Source organism: Mastigoproctus giganteus, chromosome 12 (genome assembly GCF_048544385.1).
Source record: "Mastigoproctus giganteus isolate SK-2022 chromosome 12, ASM4854438v1, whole genome shotgun sequence".
Lineage (NCBI taxonomy): Eukaryota > Metazoa > Arthropoda > Arachnida > Uropygi > Thelyphonidae > Mastigoproctus > Mastigoproctus giganteus.
In genome coordinates this window covers 108,873,772-108,891,564 of record NC_143586.1, presented here as the reverse complement: position 1 = coordinate 108,891,564, position 17,793 = coordinate 108,873,772, and the positions used below count along the sequence as shown (strand labels likewise).

The window sequence follows — 17,793 nt, the reverse complement described above, 5'->3', positions numbered from 1 at the left end:
TTTCTTTGCAAGTTATTCTTTGTTTTTCCTTTTGCAGAGCATGCAGAACTGCAGCATACAAATATGCACTATAACAGTTTTCCTGTTTGTACACTTATGAGGATAACATATAGTCAATGCATTTTCCCCATGCCAATGAATTTCTGCTGGAGAGACGTTTTTCACTATAAGAAACTGAATAACATTGCACTACACTACACTAACTTGGATGCATTATCACTGTAAATGACATTGTGTGAGCAGAGCCATAACATTCTACCAGAGTTTGAGCCCACCTCAAACTCTGGTAGAATTTGAGGTGGGCTCAAATATAGACCTACTAAAATTTATTTCAATAAATTTTAGTAGGTCTACATTTGAGAAATATATGCTGGTATTGGAAAACATCCACAAACTTAATCGCTTGATATTTTTCTCACAAACAACCCTTCTAAGTACACAGCCAAAGTGAGAGGTCCTTTAGGCACTTCAGATCACAACTTGGTGATTGTCTCTTCTCCAGTGGAGCCTTTATCTCATGGCTATTCCCAACCTCGTGTTGTTTGGCATTACAAGAATGCAAAATGGGATGATCTGTGAGATTTCTTTTCCATGGTCGGATTACTGTTTCAAAACTTCTGATGTCAACATTTGCTCAGATCGTGTCAGTGAAATTATTCTTGCAGGAATGGAATCCTTTATCCCACACTCCACTTTAAAATCTCTTCCTTTATCTAAACCTTGGTTTTCCAATAAATGTGCTAAGGCTGTTCAAGAGAAGAATGTTGCATATCGTAATTAGCTTGTTTCTAATTCTTCAGTTTCATTTTCTGCCTACACCAAAGCTCGCAACAATTGTAAAGCAGTTATTAATCAGTCCAAACTACAGTTTGAACAGGCTAAGAGTAGAAAACTTGCTTCTTGCCCTAATGGTAGCCGAGCATTCTGGTCTCTTGCCAAAGCTAGTGGCCGCAACTTTTGCCCATTTCTGCTCCCACCTCTGTCCAAACCAGATAGTTCTGTTGTCACTTCAGCCAAGGATAAAGCTTACCTGCGAGCATCCCATTTTTCTTCCAATTCATGTATTAATGATCTTTGTAAAACACCTCCCACCATTCCCAACACATATCTTCAAAAAGGCCTATGGTGCTGGGTAATTCCATATTGAAATAATTCCACTCAAACACCAGTGTAATTTTTTTACTATAAAATATAATAAAAAAATAAAATATAAAATAAAATAAATATGATACAAATATCGGTTAAACTAGACTATTACAATAAATACAATAAAATAGGTTAAAACAATGCTAAAATCGTTAAAATATACCAAAATACCGAAGCTTTCGGAGACTGCTGTCTCCTTCCTCAACAGTGTACTATTACTGGCATAACATTCCCAACACGCTCCATTCAATGCCTCCTGTGGTCGTCCGTCAAAAGGATGTCAGAAGGATTTTGACGAATCTTGATGCTAAGAAAGCTCCAAATCCCGATGGTATTTCTCCACTTGTTCTCAAAACCTGTGCTCCTGAACTTACTCCTATTCTTTGCAGCCTTTTTTCACTTTCTTATTCCAAAGGTGTTTTTCCTTCTGCTTGGAAATTTGCTCATATCCAGCCAGTTCCTAAAAATTGTGACAAATCCCTCCCATCCAATTATCGTCCCATTGCAATTATTTCTACTCTTTCTAAAGTAACGGAGAAATCAATTAACCGCCAACTCTAAAACTACCTAGAAACCTTCCGTCTCATCAATGATTACCAGTATGGATTCTGTCAGTGTCGATCCACTGGTGATATTCTGGCTTATGTTACCCATTTATAGACTAATTCAGTGAAAGGTTCCGTGAAACACAAGTAGTTGCTCTTGACCTCTCAAAGGCTTTGTTTGGCATAAAGGTCTTCTAAACAAGCTTCCATCTTATGGTTTGCCAACTGTTTTTTGTAATTGGTTATCTTTTAAGAGGAGATCTCTCTGATCGCTCACTGAGGGTGATAGTAGATGGCTCTCTGTCCTCTAACTTCTCCACTAATGCCGGTGTCCCTCAAGGTTCAGTTCTTTCCCCCACTCTTTTCCTCTTGTATATTAATGACTTTCTTCCATTGACCGGAAATCCTATCCATAGTTTTGCTGATGATAGCACATTGCATTCCACTTTCCATTTTGAGAAACCTTGTCCTGCTCAATTTGCTACCAATTCCTTAAATGTCGATCTTCAGGTAATTCTCCAGTGGGGCAAAGACAACTTAGTTGATTTCAACCGTTCTAAAACTCAGTCTTGTCTTATATCTCGCAAAAAGGATTCTTCTGCTCCTATGCTTATCTTTAGTGACACTCTGATTTCTAGGCAAAATGATGTATCTCTTTTGGGGATTACTCTAACTTCTAATCTCTCTTGGCACAAGCACATTACAAATATTGCTTCCTCTGTATCTAAAAAACTTGGTTTTCTCTTTCGCTCTCAACATTACTTTTCTTCCAAACAGCTGCTCACTCTGTATAAATCGCAAATCTACCCTACCATGGAATATTAATTCCCACATCTGGGGCGGTGCCTCTAAAACCTCTCTCAGGCTTCTTGATTCCATTCAGAAGAGGGCAGTTAGGTTAATTAATGATTCATCTCTAACAAAGTCTCTCCACTCGCTGTCTTTTAGACTACTGTTTCTGCTGCATGCCTCTTCTATAGATATTTCCATGGGCACTGTTCTGAATTGACTTCTATAATTCCCGCTCTCTCTCTCTTTCAAAATAGTCCGAACACATGCAGCCACCAGCCAACATCCATTTACTGTCCAACTTCAAACTCACAGAACCAACTTTTCATCTTCCTTGTTTATTCATTCAACTGCCATTTTCTGGAACAAACTTCCGTCATACACATTTACTGAAAATTACAGTCTACAGAAGTCCAATGTCAACAAATATCTTCTTTCGGCTTCTCAACCTCCAACCCAAGCATGGTACTAAGTACTATAGATTCTATAGTAATATAATATAAAAATATAAGTACTTAGTGCTGTACTTCAGATGATTTCAATGTTGTTAACAATGACCAGCCGTCAAAATCAATCAAAATGCAGCAGAAAAGTAAGGCCTCTGTTTCTAACGTGAAATATATGTAGCACGTGGTAAAAAGATACCAGGTTTTTAATTTATTGTTAATGTTCGGAAGCCAGGTTAATCATAATGCTAACGTATATATCATGGCTGACACGACAGAGGCAGAGAAATGATAGATGATAAGAAATATGGGTAGTAAAAAATTACTAAAAATAATTGAAGGTTGAAATCACAAGATGGAGCAGACAGTTAGGAATCGTACTTATTGATTTTGCAAGCCAGAGAAGTGGGGACAGTCGTCCGGTATACTGCAGGGAGAGAAAAAATGCTACATGCTTGATTGTTATGTAGCAGCGACTTCGGGCGCTGGAATGCAGTAAGACGTACATGGTTGACGGAGGGATTGAACACGAGGCCACATGTCGCAGGATAGGGGAGAAGGTATAACATACAAAATAGCATGAAAAGATGCTGAATTTTGTATGAAGCGAAGTCAGTATGTATAGCAGTAAAATAGCATCTTGTTATTTCTTTCGAAACCTAATCGCGCACAAGAAATAAAAGATAGGGATTCAGAACAGTAAAAAGGGGTGTGAGGACGAGAGGAATTAGTAGTGCTCGGGTAGTCCGGGGTCGCTAGCCTGTTCTTGTAGTAGGACCCTGAGCGTAATTTCTGGGACTGTGTCTCATGTGTTTAAGTCAATAATGTTAATGGTGGAGGTAGACCATTATATTACCATTTAGGATTTATTACCATTCATGATGAAAATATAATTACATATAACGATGATAAAAAATACTCCTATGATACCAAATCGGTGGGCACAAGTTTTCCAGACTGTGATACACCAGAAAGGTTAAGGGGTATTGCCTATATATTATTTACACAGCCTGGTTGTAGAGGATGTCACCATGCTAATATATTTGTCATATCTAGGGGTTGGTTGATTGTTTTCTTATATTTTAAGATTTGTAATGCTTTGTTGAAGTGGTAGTGAAGGTAGACTGTTGGAAACTGATTGTCAATAGCTTGTTATATAGGGTTATTATATTACACTTTATCAGCCAGTTACTATTGCATATGCTAACTATTCTGATGCATTGTGAAAGAATAATGTTTGCATGTACTTTTTTTGAGATATTAGAGTGCCAGTGCGCATAGTTGACGACATTGAAATTGAAGGAATCTCTTTTAATGTAGATGTTGATGGGTGTTTGTGAGCCATTAATATTAATATTCAGATCTAGGTAATATGCTGTATGGTTGTTGTCACTGGTTTTTTTCCAGAGTCAGTTCTGGAGGGTAAATGTTGGCAAACTGTTATATGAAGTTGGTACAATTTATTACCAGTAAGTCGTCAATGTATCTGAACATTGATAGTTCAGTTGGTAATGTAGTTTCAGCATAGTATAAATAAAGGTTAGCCAGGACATAGCTGGCTGGACTACCCATTATTGTACCTTTTTTCTGTAGGTACATGGTTCTTCCATTAGTAATATAGTTGTTTGCAATGCAGAGGTTGGTTAAGCTGTTCTAAAATGTTGATTTGCAGTTTATCAAGTGATTGTAGTTATTGTACAGTTTGTTGAGGACGATTTTTATGTTTGGTAGGTCTATGCTGGTGAAGCGGCTGTAAAAATCGTACGTTGATATACTGGTGATTTTATTGGCTTTTAATGCTTCTATTATGGGCTGATTGTTATAAATAATTCTGATATTTGGTAATGTGTTTAAGATGGGTTTCAGAAGTAGTTCTAAAGTCTTGCCTGGTTTGTGTTACATAAGGTGATGAATCTAAATCCTATAGGATTTTTGTGGAATTTGGATATAAAATAGATGTACAGTAGGTTATAATTGTTAAAGTTAATTTTTAATTTTTTACTGAAGGCAATAAGCTTCTTGGTGATGATACTATCGTTGTATGGTTTGTATGTGTTACTTGAGTTCAGTTCTGTATTTAATGTATAATAATAAAAATGTTTCCAGATAAATGCAAAATTGTTAGGGGCTTTATCTACGGTAGTTATTATAAAGTGCTTATGTAGTTCAGCTAGGTGCTTTTTGATAGTGGAGAAATTGTATTTTTTACCTGTGGCAAATGTGGCACCATGTACAGCTAGTGTTTGATAATTATTGAGTAGGTCAGTGAGGACTGAGTTTATCCATATTTGGAAGGCTTGTATGGGTGTATTATATTTGTACGATAACATAAAGCAAAAGTTGAGTAAATTGTGATAGTTATTTTTTTACCTTAATTTGGTTGATATGATGCAGCCTGAATTTGAAGCCATGTGCCATGATGTTTTTTAGTTCTTCATTTGGTATTATATATAGATTACCAGTGATGATGTGTCCAAAATGAGTATTGACATAGGGTTTAAGATGTGGTTGGTTGCATATGCAACTGTTGGAATCCGGTATAAATTTATCTAGATTGGTGGCCGAGGCTTTGTAATTACGTGCTATCAGTCTGAAAGGCTTTGAGTAGCTGAATCTTGACGTTATTTGCAGGTTGTGGCAGTTGGTAGGGAGGAGATCACAGTGCTTGTTGATGCACTTATTGATGTTAATTTTGTCCAGGTTTTGTTGGTAATGTACCTTAATATTAAGATGGTATGCTCTTTATTGTTATCAGTATTTATAGTTTTTAGTCTAAATTTACAGATATCTGTGATTAGGTGGAGTAAGTGCATAGATTTAATATCTGTATTATAGATAAGTGCTTTTAGAACACTAAAGTGCTGAAAAGCAGGTTATGTATTATTTGAGAAATTAATTACTTCCGTATAACAGTTATCCTGTTATACGGAAGAAATTTTTTACAAAAAAAAAGAAATTTTTGTACTTCCGTATAACAGTTATCCCATTCAGACATCAACTGTGAAAAGTTTCCTAGTTTATGAGGTTGTTTGGACTTGTTAACCTTGGCGTTGAATTTTTGTGAGGTTTGGGTTTATTTAAGCCTTTAATCATTTGGAATTTGTTATAGATGCATATATCAGATGTATTGTTGTTGTGGTGAAATTTGTTGTTTAGTCCGTATGGGTAAAGGGTTTTAGTTTTAGCATGTATAACTCTTCTAATCTAATTCTTGAGCAGGGATTATATATGTGCTAGTATAGAGATATGGATATTTGTACAAGGATGGACTTGGAAATGCTTATACTCAATTTCCTGTTCAAGGTTTTTATTAAGCTTATTGTGGTTGCAGTAGTTGTTGATATTAGACCTGTGGAAGTTGAGTCTGAAGTGTAATTTGTTGCTGGTTTGGCCAACATATTGCATGTAATGAGGTATATTATATTGCTATTTTTGCAGAATATGCGGTCTGTGACATTCTCAGAAACATGCTGAGGGTGCATGTATGGACATGTAAGGCATCAGTTATTGGTACATTTATTATATTTATGGTTGGGTTGGTTGGTAAGGACTTCAACTATGTTCAGGCTGGAAGCATTAGATGCTGTTTTGCTCTGTGTGATGTATGTTATTTGTGAATGTACAGGGCTTACATTGTGTTTCAAAGGGCTAAATATGCTCTGTATAGCCCTTTGAAATACAATGTACGCGCTTTCTCCTGGCTTCTGAACATTAACAATAAACTAAAAACCTGGTATCTTTTTATCATGTGCTACGTATATTTCATGTTAGAAACAGAGGCCTTACTTTTTGCTGCATTTTGATTGATTTTGATGGCCGGCCCTCGTTGACGATTATGAAATCATCTGAAGTACAGCACTAAGTACTTATAATATAATATTTTTGACTTTTTGTGTTGCAGGTTCGAATTGTGTTATTTTATGACTGCCTTTCCATGTTATCTAACCAGTGGTTGATTACACTACATGCTATTCGTCTCTCCTCACTAAAAGCATAAACTCCTATATTTTATTTATCTTTTTTATGTATATACATATATATTTTTGTATACATGGATGTCATTTATTTTTATGACATAACAGCCATAAAAGACACATTGCCTTGAAAATACTGTTAAAAGTAAATACTTAAAAAGATAGTAGATATGCTAGTATCCAAGTTGTTATGATTGTGGAAGAAATGCACTCCATGTGTTTTTATGTATTAGGCAAGTTAATAATGATTTCTTCCATAAATTAAATAGCAATACTTTATTTTCTTATGTTGAACTCGTAACAGTGTTCTTTGTTAGTTGAAACTTGATAATGTTAAAACTTTTGTTATGTCAGAATTATTAAGTAACAAAAAAGGCATTTGTTCGAATTGCGATGAACGAAGTGTAAAATAATCCATCAGTACTGCATTTATTGCAGTGAAGAATTTATTGCGTAGACTTGTAAGATGAAAGAAAATACGCTCTCTTCGCTGAAAGTTTACTATTGGTGCCAGTGCGGAGCAAGTGAGAGAGAAAGACACGATTGCTTCTGACACAACAGCAAGTTTGTGTACAGATGCCGAAAATGGAACATATGGAGAAAAAAACTGATTGGAAACTGTTTTGATTTAACCGTTAACATATAGGTATACTTGAAACTTAGTTTGTGAAAAGTTGAATGTAATTGTGGATTATATTGTTTTGTGCTTAGAATGAAATTTAAGGGCTTCACAAATTTCATTTGTACTGCCTTTAAATGAAATTTTAGTTATTTTCCTGCTGAAATAGCCAGGCAAAAGGTATTTGATATTGATTTGGAAGCATTGCTAACAAGCACATAGTAAAGGCAAAATATAATTCATAAATAATATCATACTTATCATTATACATGATCTTTATACATAAAATATTGAAGCATGAAGATGAAAGGTATGTATTTTGTAAAGTGCAGTGACACCTACAGAAGCAATTGTATTATAAGGAGAATAAGATATGCTTATAAAAAGGCTAGTAGACGTTTGCTGTTTTAAAGCCTTTGTTTTTTAACTGTTAACAGTTCCTGATAAGTTCTGACTTGTCAACTTCCTTGTCATTGAAGATATGAAACTTGTCTTTCTCCAAGCTAAGGTACTACTATTCTAATAGTAATCTGCAGTATTAAGATGTCCATAGTTGAAATTTTTGTTGTTAGGTAGTGCTGTTTGATTTTGTTGGTGAATGATATCTAGTGAAAACCAGTTGGAAAAGATTTTTTGTAATTAGACTGCTTTTTGAGAAATAAATTGTATATTTTATGTTAAAAGGAATTATAAAATTATCTCAATTTTGAAACTTCTCTCAAATTATTTATGTCATGTTGAAAAAAAGTAATTAAAAACTGCTGAACCAAGAGCTCAAACAATGGACTTTCAATACCTTTGTCAGTTGGTACATATGATGGAAGAAGAGGAAATATGATGGAAATTTTATGTTGCAGAAATCCATATCCATGAAAGATTTCAGGAGGTTGTCATTGAAAATTAAATGTTGTGTATTTTGTTTAAATCAGTCTATTGCGAGTGCTTCAAAAATGATTAATTTATAGCCAGGAGACAGTTTAATTGATGTTGTTGCTAAATCATTTCCCAGTTTATGATGTGTGGTCTGAATATATTGGCTAAGCTCAGTTGAATGTTGTTGTGTGTGTGTAACCTGGCTTGATTGCTAGTAGGCTCTAGTGTTAGATGTGTTTGTGCCATATTTTACTGTAGAGCTACTAATGTAACATGCATTGCATCCATGTTGACATTGAATCAAGTATACTATGTTGTTGGTGTCAAAATATATTTTTGTGTGTTTTTATAGTTATTGAAGTGTGTGCTGATTTTATTATAAGATGAGAATATTAAAGTGTAGTGGGTGCCAGAAAATAGGCTAATTGGCTATGTACAGAAGGACTATTTTTGTGTTTGTGATAGGTGTCTTTATTGTTGAATAGTTTTATGATCTGCTTTTTATTTTGTATATGATATTTTGGATAAGGCTGGATATTTCCTTTTCAGGAAGGCATTGGTTAAGTATTGTATCTTAGTTTATAGAATGCATAATGACTATCTTATCGCATTACGGATTTGGATGAATTTTAAGATGAATTTTTTAACACTATATGGGCGATGAGAATAAACATGTAAAAATTATCAGTTATGTGTTTTTCCTGTAAATAGGAAGTTTTTAATTACTTATTGTCCTTTAGAATTTTAGGAAATTTAGTTTGAGCTCTATTGTATTTTAATCTTTGATGGACATTATTAAATTTTGAAAAAAAGTATGTCAATGTTATGTTCGTAGAAATTATAAGGATATCATCTGCTTAATGGATAAACAGTTTAACCATGGAGAAATGTACTAAAGATATGGAACTTAAATTTCTCATAATGTTCTGAAATTCCTAGACCCATGGGGAGTCCACATATCTGCTTGTAAATATCTGAATTAAACCTGAAATGCTTAACTTGAATAAGTAAGGATGTAAGTTTAATAATATTATCAATAGCAAGATTAGTATATTGTTTTAAATTTGTATCACATATGAGCCATTCTTTAAATTTTGTTAATGTACACTGAGTGGACAGAAATCATTGGATACCTGCCTAGTAATGGGTAGGCCCACCTTTCACCCGGATAAGGGTGATCACATGGCGATGCATTGAGGCCACTAGTTCATGAAAGCATTCCACAGGTATTTCCATCCATGCTTGCTGCACTGCTGTCCATAATTCCGTCATATTCCTGAGTGGAAAATCCACCAAAGTTCGAACACAGCATCCCAAAGATGCTCCACAGGTTTCATGTGCAGTGAACGGGAAGGCCATTACATAGTGGTAAAATCTGCGGAATTCTGTTCAAACCATGTTCTGGTCACCAGAGCACTGTAGAGAGGTGCATTGTCCTGCTGGAAGAGCCCATTGCACTTTGGGTGTACAATGACCATGAAGGGATGCAGATGGTCTGCAAGGATGGACATGTAACATGGACCTTTCAGAGATGGGTCTAGGCATTACCAGATGTCTCAACGTGTTCCAGTTGAACATGCCCCAGACTATTACCATCCGTCCACCTGCCTGAACAGTTCCTTGTTGACGTGATGGGTGCATAGCTTTGTGCGGTTTCCACCAGATATGCACCCTCCTATCCTCTCAGAGTAACTGGAAACGGGGCTCATCAGACAAGGAGATTGTTTCCCATCATCCAAGGTCCAGTACCGATGTACTTTCATCCAGTTGAGACATGGAGTCGTGTGTTGACAACATCCATACAGCTTCATCCAAAGTACCATATGTGAAATAAACAAAATAGATTGCAAAGCCATCAAACAATAAAGACATCTATCGGAAACACAAAAATAAGCCTACTGTACAAAATACAACCCAATTAGCCAGGCAATTAAAGATCTTATTTTCAGGCACTGACTTCACTTTAATATTCTCATCGTATAATAAAATCAGTGCATAAAAATAAAATCACTATAAAAACACACAAAAAAAAATGTTTCCGGCACCAACAACATAGTATACTTGATTCAATGTCAGCAATGGTGCAATGCATGTTATTTTTATTAGCATTAGTTGAGGCATATGATGCAAGAAAGCAAGCTTATAGAGCATCAGTCAAAAAAAAAAAAAAAAAAAACACCTCATTTCACCCACCCGGTCACTCCAAATGTTTGTATAGTTCAGATTTAAATTTATTTGAGCTATCAACTTCCACAACAACAACAGATGGAAGTCTGTTCCAGCAATCAACTACCTGCTGGCTAAAGGCAAACTTCCGCACATCGATTCTACAACTGTCTTTCCTCAATTTGAATCTATGCCCCCTCAGATTCTTAATCTCAGCAAGTAGAAATATCTCATCAGCATTGAGCCTGCTCAAATCATTCAAGGCCTTGTACACTTCAATCAAATCACCTCGCAGGTACCAAGTCTCCTGATGCTGCAACTGACAGAATTTAAGCCTCTCCTTGTAAGAGAACCCCTTTGTTCCTCTCACCAATCTAGAAACTCTACAACCTTCATAAAATGAGGCCTCCAGACTTGTATGCAGTACTGAAGGTGTGGCCTGACTGCTGCCTTATACAAGGGGACAATCACCTCTGTGTCTCTGCTGGCAAAATTCTTATACAGTGAAACTTCTCCTAACGGTCACCTCTCTTTAACGGACATTTTCAAATTCCCCGACTCACCTCCATTGGTTTTAACGTGTTTTCAGCTTCTATCTAGCGGACATTCTCTGTAACAGACGCGGACAGGCAATCTGCACTGTTTCGTTTAGATTAGCACTTAATTTGATCTCCCCATAACCGACTTCGGGAGAGCTCACGGCCCTTTTTCTAGGAACTTTTCTTCCACATATTGCCTCAATCTATTTTCTATTTCTGATTCTCTGAATTTTATCAAGATTTACGTCGCGGTTGTAAACCCTTTTTCAAGAATTTTTAAGGCACGTGTAAAACTTCTGATGAATTCGGTGTATGCAGGGGGCGGGGTGAATTTGGTCGGCCTTTCGTCTTTTGAGTTTGTTTTCAGTTTTGTTCAGTGTCGTGTGAAGTGCACAATGTCTTCTCGTAAACATTTAACTTTAAAAGATAAAGTCGAACTCATTAATGCGTATGATCGGCAAAAAAATAGTGTTCACAATCTCGCTGCAAAATTCAAAATCGGGAAGACACAGGTAAGCGACATCCTAAAGAAAAAAAAATGAACTGCTCAAACAATTTTGGCAACACGGAAATGATCAGGTTCAAAAATCATTCCCGAAAACTGTTGGACTTCAAATTGACAATGTTACGTATGAGTGGTTTTGTCGCGCACGTGCTAAAAAAACTGATACAAATCAATCGTTTAAAAATGTTTTTCACCGGTGAAGAAGATACTGAAGGACTTGCGATGGTTTCTTCACTCCAAACAAATGTTGAAAACAAAATTATCAGCCGGAAGAAGGTGCAGAAGAAAAGTGATTACTGTATGTATTTTTCTTAAGATAAAGTCATAATATGCATAGCACAATTGTATGTATATTATTTACAAAAATATTGTGCAAAATCTGTATATAATTTAATTTAATTTTACATTAAATGTTTAACGATTTTTCTTTATCTCTTGTGTATGTAATTGTATATTATTTACAAAAATATTGTTCAAAATCTGTATATATTTTAATTTAATTTTACATTAAACATTTAACGATTTTTCTTTCTTTCTTTTTTTTTTTTGTTTTCTCCCTCAGACTTCTTGTTAGCGGACACTTCTCTCTAACGGACACATTTTCGTTCCCCATGGCTGTCCATTAAGGGGAAGTTTCACTGTATATCATTGACAAAACTCTATGACCTACTCTGGCAACCCATCTGCACTGCCCAAAGAACTTCATATCCCACTGCACAATTACCCCCATATCTTTTTCATTCTCCACCTCGCTGAGTGTAGTACCACACAGTTCGTATATTTCTCTTGGGTTACTGTTACCCATATACAGTACTTTCCATTTGTCAACATTAAACTTCAGTTGCCACTTAGCCCATCTACCTAACTTTTCTAGATCCTGTTGCAGTAGCATACTGTCTTTACTATCATTAACAACCCTGCCAACCTTTGTATCATCTGCAAACTTGTACATTAAGCCTGATATACCTTCATTAATAAATACACAAAACAAAGAGCCCAGCACCAAACCCTGGGGTACTCCACTAATAACATTAATCCACGTAGAGCAGTGTCCATTTATTACCACTCTCTGCCATCTCCCACTCAACCATCCCTTTATCCATTGCAGCAACTTTCCCTTAATGCCATACTGTTCCAATTTGTACAGCAGTCTTCCATGTGCAACAGTATCAAAAGCTTTCCTGAAATCCAATTATATAATATCAAAATTATTTTTTGCATCCAGTTCCTTTGTGACTACATCGTAGTATCCAATCAGATTGGCCAGACAAGACTTCTCCTTAACAAACCCATGCTGTGTCTGAACTATTACTGCAGTCTTGTCTAGGTGATCCTGCATCACTTCTTTAACCAGTGACTCCATTATTTTCCCCGGAACAGAAATTAAACTAACAGGTCTATAATTATTTGTGTCACCCTTTGAACCTCATTTGTGAATTGGGGATACATCTGCACATCTACAGTCCACAGGGACTTCCCCTGAATCTAAGGATGCTCTCATAATTGTAATGAAACTCATTACAAATGAGTTTCTTGTAATGAAGTGTGAGTATCTTGCAACTGTGCTTTTAGTTCAGTTATCATTGCGCAACACCACATGCCATTACAACTGCCAGTGTTTTAATTTTTTTCCCTTTTTGAATAATTAATTTCATATGAAATACACATCTTTGTTATATATATTTAAGATAATATTAATCCATCCTACTTTTTAATTTTTATATTTTGTTGCTGTCAAAATTAGCGTGAGTGATGATATAGAAATTGTTTCTTTTAACAGCAGTACCAGCCATACTATGGTGATCCTCAGCAAACGTATTATGATGTCCCAAATGCCCACCATCAAGGTATACCACCTCAGATAAATTATCAAGGGCAGCATGCACCATATCAAGGTATACCCCCACAACATGCTCAGTATAATATTGGACCCCAACAATATCAAGGTGGTGTGCCTCCTCATTATCAGAGTGGCATCCCTCAGCTACAGCAGCAGCATCCTGGTGGCATGCCTCAGCAGCATCCTGGTGGCATGCCTCAGCAGCATCCTGGTGGCATGCCTCAGCAGCATCCTGGTGGCATCCAACATCAGCAGCAGCATCCTGGTGGCGTCCATCAGCAGCATCCTGGTGGCGTCCATCAGCAGCAGCATCCTGGTGGCGTCCATCAGCAGCAGCATCCTGGTGGCGTCCATCAGCAGCAGCATCCTGGTGGCGTCCATCAGCAGCAGCATCCTGGTGGCGTCCATCAGCAGCAGCATCCTGGTGGCGTCCATCAGCAGCAGCATCCTGGTGGCGTCCATCAGCAGCAGCATCCTGGTGGCGTCCATCAGCAGCAGCAGCAGCATCCTGGTGGCGTCCATCAGCAGCAGCAGCAGAATCAAGCTGGTACATATCAAGACACTTCACAACCACCACAGCAACAGAAGGTTGTGAACTCTCCTCAACAAAACATTTTATCTCAACAGCAACCACAATATCAAGCATCCTCCCAACGAGTTGTAGAGGCCTCAAAACAAAAGCCAATTCATGAAACTGGACAGGTAACTTACATACTTAAGTAAAATAAAATGAAATTAAAAAAAAATTGATTATGTATTCATATTGTAGTCATTTTAATCATTAGTGCATATAAATGAATATAACTGGTGCCGCCCAAAATACTGACATACCGATTGTATTTAAAAAAAAAGTTAGTCTATATCTCAGAAACTGTTTTTGCAATAAAACATGTTTTTCATGTAATCAAAATGGCCACTAAAAACATTAAAATTTTATATATCAGTTCACAAAAACCACATTACTGACAGTAATCACAGTTTAATGATATCAAAATCACAGATTAAAATTCAAAAAATATTACAAATTATAATCAAACATTTAAGTATGATAATAATCTTAATATACTTCAATCTTAATAATACTTAAATAATCTTAAGTATTATAATCATAAGAAGAAAATGGGATATTTTTTCCTGTTATCCCTTTCAAAATATCCTGCAGACACCCATGATCATGCCTAATGTACTTGTCAAAGAAATTCGTGAACGTACAGCTAATAACAAATACCTGTATAATTACAATTTTAGTAATTATTTATGACAAATTTTACACAGCTGCCAAAATGCATTACTCTAAATTTTCATACTCTGAAAGTATTCTTATTTCAAGTTTTTTATCTTTAGCATTTCAGTGCTATAATTATTGCTCAAATGCACTATACAAATTCAACTTGAAAAATTACCAATTAAATGCAATATAATAAAGTAAAATTAATTAAGCTATTTGCCGATCATATTTTAAAACTGTTTATTTCTGTAACAGAAAACATGATCTTCAAATTGAGAGAGGTATTTGTCGTTAAAAATTTTCTTATGTTCTACATTCTTTCTACAAAATTAATCTAATGTGGTAAATTTTTACGTCCTAAAAAAACTAATAAATATATAGATTTATATTAATATATTTTTACAGTATAGTAGATACTGTCAGGATTTTGGGCCAGACCCGAATATAACATGAATATTACTAGCAATATTACAGGGCATGCTTCATTAATTTGATCAGTTTTTCAGACATTCAACTTTGATAGATGATTTTAGTCATTAACAATATTGCAATAAAATTAGTGTTGAAAAACACTTTCGTTAGCATAGAACACACGTCAGTGATGTTTTGCTTTAATTTTTGTATCATTAGTAATTTTGGATGAAATTGCATTCTTTATGGGTTGTGTATCATAACCGAACATTGCTATAAAAATTTTACAATTGAATAGGTAGTTGGAGGATTTGATCAAATTGCCAAAAATGAAATGTACTACAGGGGCAACTTCAGAACCTGGAGATAGCCAGTTTTTGGTGTTTTCCAATATTTGGATCTAATCAATTATGAAATGTCAAAATTCAACACAAATAAATGGATAATGCATCAGCACATAGTCATATACTTTTGATAATTTTTCTACATTATTAACTGTATTATTTTATTCTTTTATTTCTTGAACATTAGGTCAAAATTGGTAAACAAGAAGCTTAGTACTATGACATTACTGAAGTGATCACCTATACAATTGCTTTGGTAATATTCCATTAAAAAACAAAGTTTTAAAAAAATAAATAAATAAAAATAAAGTTCTGAATAGTATAATTTTTTGCTGACCAGAACCCCAACTCTATGTTGAGCAGAGTCTGTTAATAATATATTAGATAGTATTATCCAGACTGAGAATGGGGATTATTCCCCTACTCAGAGTGACATTATTAGAGAAAACACAGAATATGCACCTCTTTTCACTGCACCTCTTTTCACCATAGAAGAATTCAAGCAGCTCTAATCAAAACCAAAAACAATAAATGTCCTAGAATTGGCCTCTTAGAGGTGAAAATTATTAAAAAATTTGCTGAAATAGCAAAGAGCAAGCTGATAAATTTATATAATCACTGCTTGACAGGAGGAAAAATCTGGAAAATAGCAGTGCTGAAGCTCATATTAAAGAACCCTAAGAAACCCCCCATGCAGATCCAAAATCATACAGACCCATAGCTTCCCTCCCAGTAATGAGAAAAATATATGAAAGATTAATTTTCAATGGTATATCAATGTACTACACTGAAGCAGGAAACCATTCAAACAATCACTGTGGCTTTAAGCAGGGCAACTCTACGGCACTACCTACTCACAACACTGCACAACACAGAGAAGTATATGTTGGCAATTTCAATAGACTTTGCTGGGTCGTTTTATTCACTCTGGTGGTAGCATAGTGTCCTTAGGAGGCTCTGCCAGAAAAATCTCCCAGAAAACCTCTTATCAGGTAATTAAGCACTACCTAACAGACAGAAGTGTCTCAGTCCATACCTGGCATGTCAACACCTGGAATTTTTTCCAGGTGTTGACATGCCCTGTGACTAAAGGTTGCCCACTGGGCTCAATCCCCCGACCCTTCTTCTGGACAGTTGTGCTATATGAATTTCTGGGCCCAGTGGAAAAGCCTAGCCTTTGCGAATGATTTGATTCTCCTTGTAAAAGGCAACACAAGAGTGGTTGTAGAGCGCAAAGGTCCAATGCCACCCTCATGCAACTGCAAAAGTGGGCACAAATGCATATGCTCAGGATGTCACCTGAAAAAAGCTAAAGCTGTACTTTTGAAAGGAAACCTAAGGAGATCCCCTCAAATTAAAATTGATGGAAAACCGTAAAAATGATATCAGAACTAAAATACATAGGGGGTTGTGTTTGACTCAAAATTAACTTTTTATCCCCATTTGGCATACATGGCAAAAAAGGTGAGAAACTACACAGGTATGATTGCCAAGGTCAGTCAGACTGACTTGGGGCCTCTAAAGAAAGGCCCTGGCAATCATATACCAAGCAGTGTTCTTGCCCATCATCACCTAGGGAGCCAGCATAGTTTACCTGCACAGCCAAAGTCAGAAACAGGAACAAATTAGAAACAATTCAGAGAATAATACATCTCACTATCACTAGAGAATTTGCACTGTGAGCACACTGGCACTGCAGGTGCCAGTGTGCTCAGTGCAAACAAGTAAAACAAGAGGGGGGGCTCTCTGTTACTTGTTTACACGTTCAGTTTTCTGCTCTCCTTGTAATATGCTCCACACATTGAGACCCAGTACCATTCTTTAGTGCTATTTCTGCTGAAACAGATATAAATTTCAATGTGTCGCAAAACCAGGATGACCTTTCTCGACAGTAGTGCTTCTTGGGGGAAAGGTCATCCTGGGTGATCAAAATGGAAAACAGTTTTGAGTTGATTGATTCCTGTTTTTCATTTGTTCTCTTTTATTACTATGCTGTGTTCTAAAATATTTGCTATTGAAATATCTCCTTTATGTATTCATTTGGTTTAAGTATCACTCAACATATTAATTGGAACTTCTCAGTTGTCCTGTAAAAGAGTTGCGATCTCTCCAGATTTGATCATGAGCCTTCGGGGGTGGGTGTCTCTGTTACTTGTTTACACATTCAGTTTTCTGCTCTCCTTGTAATATGCTCCACACATTGAGACCCAATACCATTCTTTAGTGCTATTTCTGCTGAAACAGATATAAATTTCAATGTGTCGCAAAACCAGGATGACCTTTCTCGACAGTAGTGCTTCTTGGGAGAAAGGTGATCCTGGGTGATCTTTTTAAAAAATAATAATTTTTTATTATTTTTTACTGAATA

General features: G+C 36.0%; 1 protein-coding gene across 1 annotated transcript in view; it reads left to right on the top strand.

The window, feature by feature from the left end:
- The window catches only part of LOC150077332 (uncharacterized), a 308,602-nt gene that overhangs the window by 282,680 nt on the left and 8,129 nt on the right, over positions 1-17,793 (top strand). Inside the window, exon 12 of the mRNA XM_090385859.1 lies at positions 13,383-14,144. Within this exon, the coding sequence (XP_090241985.1) occupies positions 13,383-14,144 (762 nt within the window). The remainder of the gene's footprint in view (positions 1-13,382; positions 14,145-17,793) is intronic.